Here is a 15,541-nt window from a genome sequence, read left to right as displayed (position 1 = left end):
GTGGAATGTAAGGGGATAGATGTGCAATGGAATGTAAGGGGATAGATGTGCAGTGGAATGTAAGGGATAGATGTGCAGTGGAATGTAAGGGATAGATGTGCAGTGGAATGTAAGGGATATATGTGCAGTGGAATGTAAGGGATATATGTGCAGTGGAATGTAAGGGGATATATATGCAATGGAATGTAAGGGATATATGTGCAGTGGAATGTAAGGGGATATATATGCAGTTTAATGTAAGGGGATATATGTGCAGTGCAATGTAAGGGGATATATGTGCAGTGCAATGTAAGGGGATATATGTGCAGTGCAATGTAAGGGGATATATGTGCAGTGGAATGTAAGGGATATATGTGCAGTGGAATGTAAGGGGATAGATGTGCAGTGGAATGTAAGGGGATATATATGCAGTTTAATGTAAGGGGATATATGTGCAGTGCAATGTAAGGGGATATATGTGCAGTGCAATGTAAGGGGATATATGTGCAGTGGAATGTAAGGGGATATATGTGCAGTGGAATGTAAGGGGATATATGTGCAGTGGAATGTAAGAGGATATATGTGCAGTGGAATGTAAGGGGATATATGTGCAGTGGAATGTAAGGGATATATGTGCAGTGGAATGTAAGGGGATAGATGTGCAGCGGAATGTAAGGGAATATATGTGCAGCGGAATGTAAGGGGATAGATGTGCAGTGGAATGTAAGGGGATAGATGTGCAGTGGAATGTAAGGGGATATATGTGCAGTGGAATGTAAGGGATATATGTGCAGTGGAATGTAAGGGATATATGTGCAGTGGAATGTAAGGGATATATGTGCAGTGGAATGTAAGGGATATATGTGCAGTGGAATGTAAGGGGATATATGTGCAGTGGAATGTAAGGGGATATATGTGCAGCGGAATGTAAGGGGATAGATGTGCAGTGGAATGTAAGGGGATAGATGTGCAGTGGAATGTAAGGGGATATATGTGCAGTGGAATGTAAGGGGATATATATGCAGTGGAATGTAAGGGGATATATGTGCAGTGGAATGTAAGGGGATATATGTGCAGTGGAATGTAAGGGGATATATATGCAGTGGAATGTAAGGGATATATGTGCAGTGGAATGTAAGGGGATATATGTGCAGTGGAATGTAAGGGATATATGTGCAGTGGAATGGACATTTATTCTATAGAAACAGGCTCCTATGCATATTCCTGTGGTTGATAGAGTTGAAAATGAACAGTATATATTTGAATTATTGTATTTTATGATGGAATAGACATCTGTTCCACAGAACTAAGTGACTTATATTGGAATGAACGATCTATATATGTGTGTGTAGTTTAAAATAGAATGAAGACAAAAATCCTGTTCATTCCACGTCTATCAATTAAACTTTTAGTGAGGTTGTCCTGTGGGAACGAGAGAGAAGATCTCGTTGCGGCGCTCGCTCAGTGGTAGCTGGCGGTAGCCGGCAGAGGTATGTATAGCCTCAGTCGGCATGAAGCGGAGCGGACAAATGAGAAAAATAATAAACCAAGAATTTTATTAAAGGGACTATGCGTTGCGAGGGGCAAGACCCCCTCTTCATCAGGTCCTGATGAAGAGGGGGTCTTGCCCCTCGCAACGCGTATTCCCTTTAATAAAATTCTTGGTTTATTATTTTTCTCATTTGTCCGCTCCGCTTCATGCCGACTGAGGCTATACATACCTCTACCGGCTACCGCCAGCTACCACTGAGCGAGCGCCGCTACGAGGATCTTCTCTCTTGTTCCCACGGGACAACCTCGCTCATCTTGCACCCGTCTGAGACAACCTCCGACACAGGATTACCTCTGGCAGCTCCCGGCATCTTACCCTGAAACTGGGTGATGCACGCTACTAGGTGTTGTACTCTGCGTACGACACCACCAGGTGAGCACTGTTTCACTTACCTCACAGCTCCGACACCTATTGGAATAACGGCACAGGCTGCGCCTCTTGTCTGTCTCTCCTTCCCCTCTTTTTCATTTTATGTGCAATTAAAGTTTTAGGACTTAATGTTATGGCTTTTGTGGTGCTCCTATTTGTGATATGATGTGTTGTTGCTTGTATTTGCAGTGGACAGTCTTCTGGCCTACACAAGTCCCGTATGAGCAGCTGGGACCTATTGGATCATTTGCGCAGTACATGGTTAAGAACCACTATGGTACCTTGTATAATGGGTATGTATTACTCTGTACCTTGTATAATGGGTATACTGTATATTACTCTGTCTTGTATAATGGGTATATATTACTCTGTGTACCTGCACTTTTAGTTGAGTTTACAGGATAAGCTGCCTTGTGTGTGTTCTAGTGCAGCTCATAAAGATTAGTGATGGTCCAGAAATACCGATGGACACTAAATTTTAGACTACACCATGCTGCACCAGGAAGAATCTGTTACATATAATAGACTAGCTGAGTACCCGGCGTTGCCCGTTTTTTCCTTCCTAATCCTTGTTGTGGAGGAAAATCCACAGAGGAAGCTTTTGACTTCATATCCCGTCCTCCTATCCCGTCCTCCCATCCCGACCCGTAATATGTGTACCAGTTATTGAAATATCTCCAGCCGTACGGAAGTTATGTGGGAACATACATTTCCCATTGATTTGCATTGGACTTTAAACAAAACCCCCGACCTTCACATATGGGGGTAGTTAAGGGTTAAATTAACTATCCTACATTTTAAGTGGACATATTAGTGACATGTGACCAAGTATTATCGAAATATCTCCAGCCGTTTAGAAGTTATGTAGTAACATATCTTTCCCATTGACTTGTATGGGACTTTAAACAAAACCCCCGCCCCTGGCAAATCGGGGGTGAGTAAGGGTTAAATTACATATCCTATGTTTGTTGTTGACATATAAGTAACATGTGGCCAAGTTTCATGTTAATATCTTTAGCCGTTTGGACGTTATTGTGGAACATACACACATACATACATACATACACACACACACATTTTGACAGGCATTTATCAAGCGATTTAGTTCATTTTTCTTTACTAAAAATGTCGCAAAAACTTCGCACCTGTGACTACGCGATTTTTTTCGTGCAACATTTTGACTGGAAAGCGAGAAAAGCAAGTTTTCCAAAACTTAACTACGAAGTAATATTTTTAAAATGGACTGCGCAAAAAAAAAGTTGCAACAAGGTTAAAAATTGACTAAATTTACTCCAGCTCAAACATGGAGCAGAAAAAGCTACTACCAAAGTAAAAAAAAGAAGAAATTGCTTACGTGAAAGAAAATTATCAACAGGCTGAAACCAGTTGATAAATAAGTCACATAAGCAAAAAAAAAAAAAGTAAAGAAAAAAGTACTAAAAAAAGGAAGACATAAGCAAACATTGATAAATGTCCCTCATTGAGTTTTTTATTTATATATATATATATATATATATATATATAAACCAAAAACAGGCGCAGCACTCCAAAAAACAGTGTGATTTAATATCTCATGTCAGCATTACAACGTTTCAACTTATTTGGGACTATATATATATATATATATATATATATATATATATATATATATATAAATATTTATGTATAGATATGTTCAAACATCAGTGCCCATGTATAGGTGATCAGTTACCTTAAAGGGGTATTCCAGCCATAACATCTTATCCTCTATCCAAAGATAGTGGATCAGATGTCTGATCATGGGGGGGCCCCTGCGATCTCTGTGCAGCACCCGCATTATATGCCGGCTGCAGCTCCAGTCTTGAAAAAACCTCTGTTTCCAGGACTGGAGATGTGACATTATGCCACGCCCCCTAGCAATGCCATGCCACGCCCCCTCCATTCATGTCTATGGAAGGGCGCGTGACCACCTATCAGACATCTTATCCCCGATCCTTTGGATAGGGGATAAGATGTCTATGGCCGGAGAACCCATTTAATAAGGCAGTCCAATCTGCAGGCAGCATGTTATACAGCAGGAGGAGCTGTGAAGGTTTATTCATATCTGTGGGAACATTTTAGGATCACTTGTCACTTATACATGTATATCTCAGCTCATTCTGGGCTATGTAGTACAGTGGGCAGTTCTACTCTGTGGTTGGCAGCCATCTGTGTGTATACCAGGGCTTTGCAAACTGGGTTCTGCGGCACATTAGTGTGTTTTGTGGGACCGTTTTGCAGCAGCCACTCCTGCTCTCCTATAGATATTCATAGAGGGGGTGTCTCGGTTACCGGTTTGTGCCATGGTAAATACACTTCATTCATGGGAAGAGCCAAGGCGCATGGTTTTTAAACTGGCCTATTCCTTTGAAAACAGTGACCAGCACGACTGCTGCTGGACGAACCCTCTGAACACCCAGGGACTGCCAATGACACACTAGCAGCCACATTTTTATCGCTGATACTGTTATCATGTTGTGTGTCGTAGGACGAGCAGCGTGATACATGCAGTGCAATTTGCGGTACAGCGAGGGGTGTGTCACCAAACAATGCATGTCTAAATATGGTGTCACCAACTTAGACTACTTAGCGCAGAATGAGCAGAGATTTACATGAATACATAACAAGTTACCTTGGAACGTTTCACATAAAACTATATATATCAATCTGAAAAAAGTCACGGAAAATCATATATATATATATATTACTAAATACCGTGCCAAATTAATAGAAAATCACTGTAGCACTAGTATTAAAACATAACTTTTAATAATATATATTAAGTGAACAACCCTAAATGCAAAGGAGGTCTCTATTAGACTCTATTGTATACACAAGTCCCAACAAGTTTCTCACCGGAAAGTACTGGAATTCATCACGTGACAACTGGGTACTGGCTCTAGAATGTGGTTAGGTAATACCATCCAAACCACAGCCTAGCCGCATACTAGCAACACAAGCAATAATATGCAAATGGAAATACACAGTGCAGTAGGTCATATACTAATAAGCAATACAACAAAATATGTTATAATAGACAAAACGGCCAACAATGGAGCCACCCACTGTTCCCCATAGGTATCAGATGCAGTAGTAGGTACTCAGTTGTCCACCTGATGATCCTGGTACCTTCTGGTGAGAAACGCGTTGGTACTTGTGTATACAACAGAGTCTAGTGTGTAATGTTGGTATTATTAAAATAGACACCTAACGGACATTCTTGTTTTCTTCTATCTGGGTATAATTGTTGTTATACTCTATTGGAGCTTAGTGATATTTAATCCATATATATCCATAAGTGTCTTCTTGGTCATAAAGATGGTCTACTGACGAGGGACCACTGTGTTTGTAGGTCTTTTCATCTCCTTCCATCACAAGCACAGTGCTCTCGGCTGACATCTCTGTCCATTTTAAGAACTGTCCAGAGTAGGAGAAAATCCCCATAGCAAACATATGCTGCTCTATACAGTTCCTAAAATGGACAGAGATGTCAGCAGAGAGCACTGTGTTCCAAAAAGAAAAGAATTTCCTATGTAGTATTCCGCAGCTAATAAGTACTGGAAGGATTAAGATTTTTTAATAGAAATAATTTACAAATATGTTTAACTTTCTGGCACCAGTTGATTTAAAAAACAAACAAAAAAAAAAAAAAAAAAACATTTTCCACAGGAGTACCCCTTTTAATCCTTTCAGTACTTATGAGCTACTAAAGTGGAGTTGTTCTTTTCTGTCTAAGTGCTCTCTGATGACACCTGTCTCTGGAACTGTCCAGAGTAGAAGCAAATCCCCATAGAAAATCTCTTCTACTCTGTGCAGTTCCCAAGACAAGCAGAGATGTCAGCAGAGAGCACTGTTGTCAGAAAGAAAAGAACAACTCCACTTCAGCAGCTGATAATTATTGGAAGGATTAAGATTTTTTTAATAGAAGTAACTTTCAAATCTGTTTTAACTTTCTGGATCCAGTTAATACATAAAATTTTTTTTTTTTTTCCTGGAATACCCTTTTTAAAGGGGCCGCAACGGCGACTCCCATAAACATGAATGGAGGGGGCGTGGCGTGACATCACGTCCCCGTCTCGGAAGCCCGGCGGTTTCTGAAACTCCAGATGCAGCAACGCATAGAATGCGGGCTGCTGCAGGGAGATTGCGGGGGGTCCCAGCGGCGGGCCCCTCGTGATCAGACATCTTATCCCCTATCCTTTTGATAGGGGATAAGATTTATTTATTTTTTGCCCGGAATACCCCTTTAACCCCTTAACGATGCAGGACGTAAATGTACGTCCTGGTGAGGTGGTACTTAACGCACCAGGACATACATTTACGTCCTGAGCATAACCGCGGGCATCGGAGCGATGCCGGCATCATGCGCGGCAGGTCCCAGCTGTCAATCGCAGCCAGGGACCCGCCGGTAATGGCGGACACCCGCGATCCCGCGGATGTCCGCCATTAACCCCTCAGATGCCGTGATCAATACCGATCATGACATCTGCAACATCGCGGTCACTTAACAGGCTGATCGGATCGCCCGCAGCGCTGCCGCGGCGATTCGATCATCCTGCATGGCAGACGGAGGTCCCCTCACCTGGGTCCGCTGTCTTCCGGGAGTCTTCTTCTCTGATCTGCCTTCCCGCAGACCAGAGCAGAAGATGACCGATAACGCTGATCAGCGCTGTGTCCTATACATAGCACTGAACAGGATTAGCAATCGAGTGATTGCTATAAATAGTCCCCTATGGGGACTATAAGAGTGTAAAAATAAAAGTAAAAAAAATGTGAAATCCCCTCCCCCAATAAAAACGTAAATTGTCCCATTTTCCCTATTTTACCCCCAAAAAGTGTAAAAAAAATTCTATACATATTTGGTATCGCCGCGTGCGTAAATATCCGAACTATTAAAATAAAATGTAAATGATCCCGTACGGTGAACGGCGTGAACGTAATAAAAAAAAAAGAAAGTCCAAAATAGCTGCTTTTTTATAACATTTTATTCCAAAAAAAATTTATAAAATATGTAATAAAAGTTTTGTATAAGCGAATATGGTATTAATAAAAAGTACAGATCACGGCGCAAAAAGTGACCCCACATACCGCCGCTTATACGTAAAAATGAAAAAGTTATAGGTCTTCAAAATAGGGGGATTTTAAACGTACTAATTTGGTTAAAAAGTTTGCGATTTTTAAAAATTTTTTTTAAGCGCAACAGTAATAGAAAAGTATGTTATCATGGGTATCATTTTAATCGCATTGACCCAAAGAATAAATAACACATGTCATTTTTACCGTAAATTGTACGGTGTGAAAACAAAACCTTCCAAAATTTGCAAAATTGCGGTTTTCTTTTTAATTTCCCCACACAAATAGTATTTTTTTGGTTGCGCCATACATTTTATGATAAAGTGAGTGAATGCATTACAACGGACAACTGGTCGCGCAAAAAACAAGCCCTCATACTAGTCTGTGAATGAAAATATAAGAGTTAAGATTTTTTGAAGGGGAGGAGGAAAAAACGAACACGTAAAAATAAAATTGTCCTTAACGTCCAATTGGGCTGAGTCCTTAAGGGGTTAAGGTCACTGGAGCCGTGCCTGTTCACAGTACGTTCCTAATGTGCAACGTGTTTTCTAAGCAAGTTTATCCAGTGTGACCAGTACAGTAGAAATGCAGCAGGATCATACAATGAGTTCGGATTTATCAGATTTATGCAGTCACATAATAAAGTCAGTCCCCAGCCAAAACCTGAGCATTTGTTGGAGATTTGCCAACCCAATCTAATATCTGTAGCTATGTGATGTGTCACACTGGGGAGAGCAAAGATCTATTTCAGTGGTGTCCTAACTGTCCACCTCCAGCTGTTGCAAAACTACAACTCCCAGCATGCCTGGACAGCCAACGGCTTGAGTAGTTTTGCAACAGCTGGAGGTCCACAGTTTGGAAACCACTGAAATAGATGTTATCCCCTTCCCTCTGTAGAAATTAGGGATCGACCAATATAGATTTTTTTAGGGCCGATACCGAACCGATAATCTGTGACCTGATTGCTGATAATTTATACCGGAATATCGGTATAAAAGTTATCGGCTATTTCTCCCACACACCCCCTGCCCCGTAGAAGCCATTGCAGATCAATGATTTAAAGCGGGCGCTTTAAACCGATGAACTGCAGCGGCTTTTGCTGGGCCAGAGACCGCCACCCACCTCTCTCCCCTGCCTGTCCTGGGGTCCTCCTGAGTCCAACCACCACCGCCGTTGCCACATTGCCTCCCCCATCCCCGGTTTTATAATTACCTGTTCCCGGGGTCCGCGATACTTCTGGCTCCGGTGGCGTCCTTCGCTGTCACTGTGCGCACTGGCGGTGATGTCGCGTTGAGGATGTCACTCGTTATTGCACAGTGCACAGCAACAGCGCAGGATGCCGCAGGAGCCAGAAGTAGCGCGGACCCCAGGAACAGGTAATTATAAAGCCGGAGAGGCAATGGGGCGGTGGTTGTCTCTGGCCGGGGCGGGGGGGTGGGGCATTATCGGCATATCAGCAAGGTAATTGCCGATAATGTCCAAAATCGTGAATATCCGATAATCGGTCGATCCCTTGTAGAAATATTACATCTAATCTCTTAGGAGTCAAGGAAATCTTGGCTAACAACTATAATGTCTAAACTGAGGTTTTTTTTGTTTTTTTTTAAACAGCACCACCCCTGTCCTTAGGTTTTATGTGGTATTACAACTTTGCTCCATTCGATTCCATGAAACTGAGCTGCAGTACCACACACAACCTGAGGACACACACAACCTGATTTATTTAGTTTTTTTTTTTTTAAGAAATCTGCTCTATTTTTTTCTATTCCTTTGATTACCCCTTTTAATAAATAGACTTGTTCTTTGGCCTCTTCAAGCGCTGATATGGAAGCAAATCTAAGTGATAGCTGAATGATAACACGGTGCACAGTCCACATTCCACACTTGACCTGGAGCGCTTATAGCACAATCTTATTCATGGTATTTAAAGGGGTATTCCAGGAAAAAACTTTTTTTTTTTCTTAATATCAACTGGCTCCAGAAAGTTAAACAGATTTGTAAATTACCTATATTAAAAAAAATCTTTATCCTTCCAATAATTATCAGCTGCTGAAGTTGAGTTGTTCTTTTCTGTCTGACAACAGTGCTCTCTGCTGACGTCTCGGGAACTGCACAGAGTAGAAGAGGTTTGCTATGGGGATTTGCTTCTACTCTGGACAGTTCCCGAGACAGGTGTCATCAGACAGACAGACACTTAGACAGAAAAGAACAACTCCACTTCAGCAGCTCATAAGTACTGAAAGGATTAAGATTTTTTTAATTAAAGTAATTTACAAATCTGTTTAACTTTCTGGAGCCAGTTGAGATAGATAGATAGATAGAGATAGAGAGATATATATCTCTCTCTATCTGTAAGTTTTTTTTTTTTTGTGGATAACCCCTTTTTAACCTTTTCCTACATAAGGACCCCCCTAATGGGACATAATAATATATTATAACAATATATCCTGGTCCCAATTCTTTACGGTTTCCCGTTATACAGTGACATAAAATACAGTCTGTATATCACTGTAGGATGGGATTTACAGTTCCCTGGGTGCTTTATTGTATTTTGCTATTCATGCAGTTTCCATGTATCGGGTGGTCGGAAGAAGTTGTTTATTTGCTGTATTATTAATATACCTCCATTGAGTCTTATAGACTGATTTCACTTCTAAACACCGATAATAAAATATATGCTAGACTATTAGCAAATAGGCTTCAAAAAATAATTAGTAAAATAATTCATAAAGATCAGAATGGGTTTATCCCAGAATGTATGGGCAAATTTAATCTTAGGAGATTATACACAAATATGCAAATGAATGGAGAGAAAGAGTGGGAATACTTGTGGGGGACAATGAGATCATTTGGCATAGGGGAGGAATTTATTAAAATGATGAAAATACTGTATAAGAACGCAGAAGCAAATGTGGAGGTGAATGGAGACTCCTCAGGATGGTTCTCTCTCTCGGGGGACCCGACAGGGTTGCCCATTGTCCCCTCTTCTGTTCGCCCTCTTTATTGAACCCCTAGCAACCCAGATAAGAGACGACCCAAAGATAGAAGAAGGTTTTGGAGCAGAGGGCGAAAGGGAAAAAATATCCCTATATGCGGATGACCTTCTGCTCTATCTTAAAGACCCTCATACCTCGCTTCCCTTGGTTGTGGAAAAAATCTAAATATTTGGAAAATACTCAGGATTAACTATAAATTGGGAAAAATCTATTTTGATGCCGTTAGGACCACGTATAGATTTGGGCAACCCCGTCGTAAAATTTTTAAGAGAATGAAAAATGTACCGTATTTTTTGCCGTATAAGACGCACTTTTTCTTCCCCAAAACTGGGGGGGGAAAAGTCTTATACGGCGAATACACCCCTATCACGGCGGTCCCTGCGGCCATCAACGGCCGGGACCCGCGGCTAATACAGGACATAACTGATCGCGGTGCTGCCCTGTATTAACCCTTCAGACGCGGCGATCAAAGCTGACTGCCGCGTCTGAAGGGAAAGTGACACTAACCCGGCTGTTCAGTCGGGCTGTTCGGGACCGCCGCGATTTCACCACGGCGGTGCCGAACAGCCCGACTGAATAGCCGGTTTAGTGCTTACAGGACACCGGGAGGGACCTTACCTGCCTCCTCGGTGTCTTCTCCGTTCAGGGATCCCCTGTATGGCCGGCGCTCTCCTTCCTCGTCATCACGTCGTCGTGTACGTGCGTCTGCGCGCGTAACGACGTGATGGCGGCGATGGAGAGCGAGGATACCCGGCCGGCAGCAGAGATGTTCCGGAGCGTCGGGGACAGCGATGGAGCGACATCCAGGGCAGCGGTGACAGGTCCGGAGCGGCAGGGACACGTGAATATTACCTCCTGTGCAGTGGTCTTTAATCTGCGGACCTCCCGATGTTGGAAAACTACAACTCCCAGCATGCCCGGACAGCCAACGGCTGTCCGGGCATGCTGGGAGTTGAAGTTTTGCAACATCTGGAGGTCCGCAGGTTGAAGACCACTATTGGGTTCAAAATCTGAATTTTTTTTAGATTTTGCACCTATAAATTGGGTGCGTCTTATACGCCGGTGCGTCCTATAGGGCGAAAAATACGGTAAATACCTGGGGATACAGATATGGAGGAGTGTACAGGAGGAGTTCCCTCAATTAAATACCTTCCCTGTGATAAGGGAAGTGGAAAGGAAGGTATAGCCTGGAATAAGCTACCAATCTCTAAAGCTATATTTTTTTCTGTGGGACTCCCATATGGTTTGGAGATCAAATATTTAAGCAAATTATTGCTATTTTTAACTCCTTAATTTGGGGGAGGAAGCATACAAGAATAAAGGTGGAATACCTTTTATGTACCAAAAGATAAAGGGGGATTATCATTCCCAGATATTAAAAAGTTACTTTTTAGCCACCCAACTTGCTTGGTTTATTGATTGGTGGAATGATGGATTGCTGAGATGTATTCAAAGGTTTCCACAGGAAGTTTAAAAAATATTCGAAATTTTGGAATCTGGTGGGGGAGTACAGGAAAATCCCAGGGGTGGATTGTTTGATCAAAACCTGGGTAAGGCTTAAAAAGATTGAGGGAGTCCAACATAGTTTGGAAATATCTACGATATGGCATAATAAAAAGATGGAGGAATTCTATAAATTAGGATCACTAAAAAATATTGAAGAGAAGGGAATTAGGAAAATTCCTGACTTGATAAAAGAGGGTAAGCTTATTAGATGGGAGGACCTAAAAGAAAAGTTTGATTTTGGAAGAAAAAGCATGGTACAAATATGCTAAAATTAGATATGCATTCTTGGCCACTACATTTTTGGTTTTGTTAATCTATATTAAAACAAATATGAAAAAAATAAATAAATAAATTATATAATATCTACATACTGACATCTCTATCTCATTGCAGGTTTTGGTTAGCGTGGGCCGTGCATGCTGCTGAGGCTTTATACACTGTACGACTTTGCAGGTCAGTACCTAACCATAGAAAAATGTCCTCACTATAATAAGAAAATCTACATATGCACGTACATTATCGGCAGGTTTTGCGACCCATTGACTTTAACCACTTAAAGGGGTACACGACTGGAAAACATTTTGTTTTTTAATCAACTGGTGCCAGAAATCTAAATGGATTTGTAAATTGCTTCTATTATAAAATCTTAATCCTTCCAGTACTTATCAGCTGCTGTTATGATCCACAGGAAGATCTTTTCTTTTTTAATTTCATTTCTGCCTGACCACAGTGCTCTCTTCCTACACCTCTGTCCATTTTAGGAACTGTCCAGAGCAGGATAGGTTTTCTATGGGGACTTGCTCCAGCTCTGGACAGTTCCTATAATGGACAGAGGTGTCAGTAGAGAGCACTGTGGTCAGGCAGAAAGGAAATTCAAAAAGAAAAGAACTTCCTGTGGATCATACAGCAGCTGGTAAGTACTGGAAGGATTAAGATTTTTTTTAATAGAAGTAGTTTACAAATTAACTGTTTAACTTTCTGGCACAGTTGATTAAAATAAAAAATAATAATAATGTTTTCCAGTGGAGTACTCCTTTTTAAGGACGCCACCTGTTTTTACTTTAGTGACCGGATCCAATATTTCAACCTCTGACATGTTTTTACTTAGCGACGTGATTCTGAGATTGTCACAAAAAAAAAAAAAAAAAAAAAAACATATTGTACTTTGTATTAGGGGTAAATCTTTATTGATTCATGCTGCATTTTTTGTGAAAAACTCAAATATTGTAAAAAATTGGAACACATTTTTAATGGCATTCACTGTACAGTAAAAAATTGTTATTGGACCAAAATACCCAAATTTGCCTTTTTATTTTTTTTAATTTTTTTATTTACACTTTATTAATTTATTGAAAAAACTATTTTTAGATTTTTTACTTTTTACAGGTTATACTATGCTGCAGTACAGTACTGTCAGTACTACACCGATATGCAGCCTGTGCGATCTAGCCTATGGCTGGACGACACAGGCTGCCGTACTAGACAGACAAGAGGCCATCAGCTTGCCCCCTGCTGCCATGGCAACCAACAAAACCACGCGATTGTATTGTGGGATCGCCGTTGGTGAACAGGGGGAGCCCTCTCCCCCTGTCAATCCCATATATGTCATTATCAGGACTGATCACGGCATCTATGGGGTTAATGCTGCCAAGAGCGGTGCAATCCTGGTCTCGGCAGCTGTGGCGGGATCCTGGCTGTGATTGACAGCCGGGTCCCGCCGACTATCTCCTGCAGCGCATCGGACTGAGCAGGCTTTCGCCAGGTTGTCTGCATATGTCCAGTTGCGTTTAACATGTAAATAACTGGGATGTATACACACGTCCTGGGGTGGGAAGGGGTTAAAGCAGGGGTCTCAAACGGGTGGCCCTCCAGATGTTGCAAAACTTCAACTCCCAGTTGGCTGCAGCCGGGCATGTCCAGGCATGCTGGGAGTTGAAGTTTTGCAACATTTGGAGGGCCATCAGTTTGACACTACTAGGTTAAAGGGTTCGCACAAATCTGCAAAAGTAGTGGCAGATTTGCTCTGAACCTATTAATGTCAATAAGTAGCATTTCACAGCTGATTATGAACATGTGAACAAACCTTTACACCAGTGTTATCCAAACAGTGTGCTTCCAGCTGTTGCATGCTGGGGGTTGTAGTTTTGCAACAGCTGGAGGAACACTGTTAGGAAAACGACACTATTTGTTGAAATTTTTAAGGGCTTATCTGGAGAGAGAGAAGCTTTCACTTATTGGGGCAGGTTAAACATATAAAATAAGTCATACTCTCCTACCCAACCTCCCCCCACAGCTGCTGTTCTGATGGCTTCTGGTCACACTCCTGGTTTCTGTGATGTGTTGTCCCGGCAGGAACTGCCCCGCTTAGCCAATCGCTGGCTGCAGGGGTGTTCCACCTCAGTCAGCAATTGGAATTCTTGCACAGATGACGTGTTACAGGAAGCCATCAAACCAGAAGCTGTGGGGGATCAAAGGTAGGCGGGTATGACTACTTTTTGTATGCTTAACGCGTCCTCGGCCAAAAAAAAATTCTGTCCCTAGACAAAACCTTTTAACTAATTCTGGGGACCGAAGACAAGATCTGCCCCCACTCCTTCACCCTGGTCCAACCTGTGCTTCATTCTCAACAAAGACTGTTCTGCTCCTGGGCTATATAATGCATCCATAGGATTTTGTGACTTTATTGTATCCTTTATACAGTGGGACAAAAAAGTATTTAGTGAGCCACCAATTGTGCAAGTTCTCCCACTTAAAAAGATGAGAGGCCTGTAATTTTCATCATAGGTACACTTCAACTATGAGAGACCTAATGAGGAAAAAAATCCACAAGATCTCATCGTCTGATTTTCAAAGAATTTATTTGCATATTATGGTGGAAAATAAGTATTTGGTCACCTACAAACAAGATTTCTGGCTCTCACAGACCGGTAACTTCTTTAAAGGGGTTGTGCGCTGCCCTGCAGTTCGGAGCTCCGCTCACAGCGTCCGGAAGTTCATTACTCCGAACGCTGTGTGCGGGCTTCCGTGTTCGCGGCCGGCGGGCGTGACTTCACGCCCGGCCCCTTCGTGACGTCTTGCCCGCCCCCTCGTGACGTCACGCCCACCCCCTCTACCAAAGTCTATGGGAAGGGGGCGTGACAGCGGTCGCGCCCCCTTCCCATAGACTTTCGTTGAGGGGCCGGGCGAGGCGTCACGAAGGGGCCGAACGTGACGTCACGCCCGCCGGCCGGCCGCGAACACGGAAAACCGCACACAGCGTTCGGAGAAATGAACTTCCGGACGCTGTGAGCGGAGCTCCGAACTGCAGGGCAGCGCACAACCCCTTTGAGAGTCTCCTCTGTCCTCCACTCATTACCTGTATTAATGGCACCTATTTGAACTTATCAGTGTAAAAAAACATCTCTCCACAACCTCAAACAGTCACACTCCACTGCACTAATGCCAAGACCAAAGAGCTGTGGAAGGACACAAGAAACAAAATTGTAGACCTGCACCAGGCTGGGAAGACTGAATCTGTAATAGGCAAGCAGCTTGGTGTGAAAAAACACAACTGTGGAAGCAATTATTTGAAAATGGAAGCCATACAAGACCACTAATGATCTCCCTCGATATGGGGCTCCACGCAAGATCTCACCCTGTGGTGTCAAAATGATCACAAGTACGGTGAGCAAAAATCCCAGAACTACACGGAGGGGACCTAGAGAATGACCTGCAGAGAGCTGGGAACAAAGTAACAAAGGCTACCATCAGTAACACACTACGCCACCAGGGACTCTAATCATGCAGTGCCAGACGTGTCTCCTGCTTATGTCAGTACATGTCCGGGTCCATCTGAAGTTTGTTTGGTTTCACCTGACCATATGACATTCTCCCAATACTATTCCGGATCATCCAAATGCTCTCGAAGTAGAACTTTTTTGTAAAAACTCAACTCGTCGTGTTTGGAGGAGAAAGAATGCTGAGTTGCATCCAAAGAACACCATACCTAATGTGAAGCATGGGGGTGGAAACATCATGCTTTGGGGCTGTTTTTCTGCTAAGAGACCAG

General features: G+C 42.5%; 1 protein-coding gene across 2 annotated transcripts in view; it reads left to right on the top strand.

Moving 5' to 3' along the window:
* The window catches only part of TMEM254 (transmembrane protein 254), a 41,929-nt gene that overhangs the window by 7,095 nt on the left and 19,293 nt on the right, over positions 1–15,541 (top strand). The window contains exons 2-3 of one of the 2 annotated variants that reach the window (XM_056531395.1): positions 2,090–2,193; positions 11,887–11,946. In XM_056531395.1, coding sequence (XP_056387370.1) covers positions 2,090–2,193; positions 11,887–11,946 — 164 coding nt within the window. The remainder of the gene's footprint in view (positions 1–2,089; positions 2,194–11,886; positions 11,947–15,541) is intronic. The other variant, XM_056531396.1, reaches the window with a different exon arrangement.

The sequence above is a fragment of the Hyla sarda genome, chromosome 7, assembly GCF_029499605.1.
Source record: "Hyla sarda isolate aHylSar1 chromosome 7, aHylSar1.hap1, whole genome shotgun sequence".
In the NCBI taxonomy this organism is placed as follows: domain Eukaryota; kingdom Metazoa; phylum Chordata; class Amphibia; order Anura; family Hylidae; genus Hyla; species Hyla sarda.
Note: the sequence above shows the minus strand (reverse complement) of the source record. Positions and strands in the feature narration are given on the sequence as shown.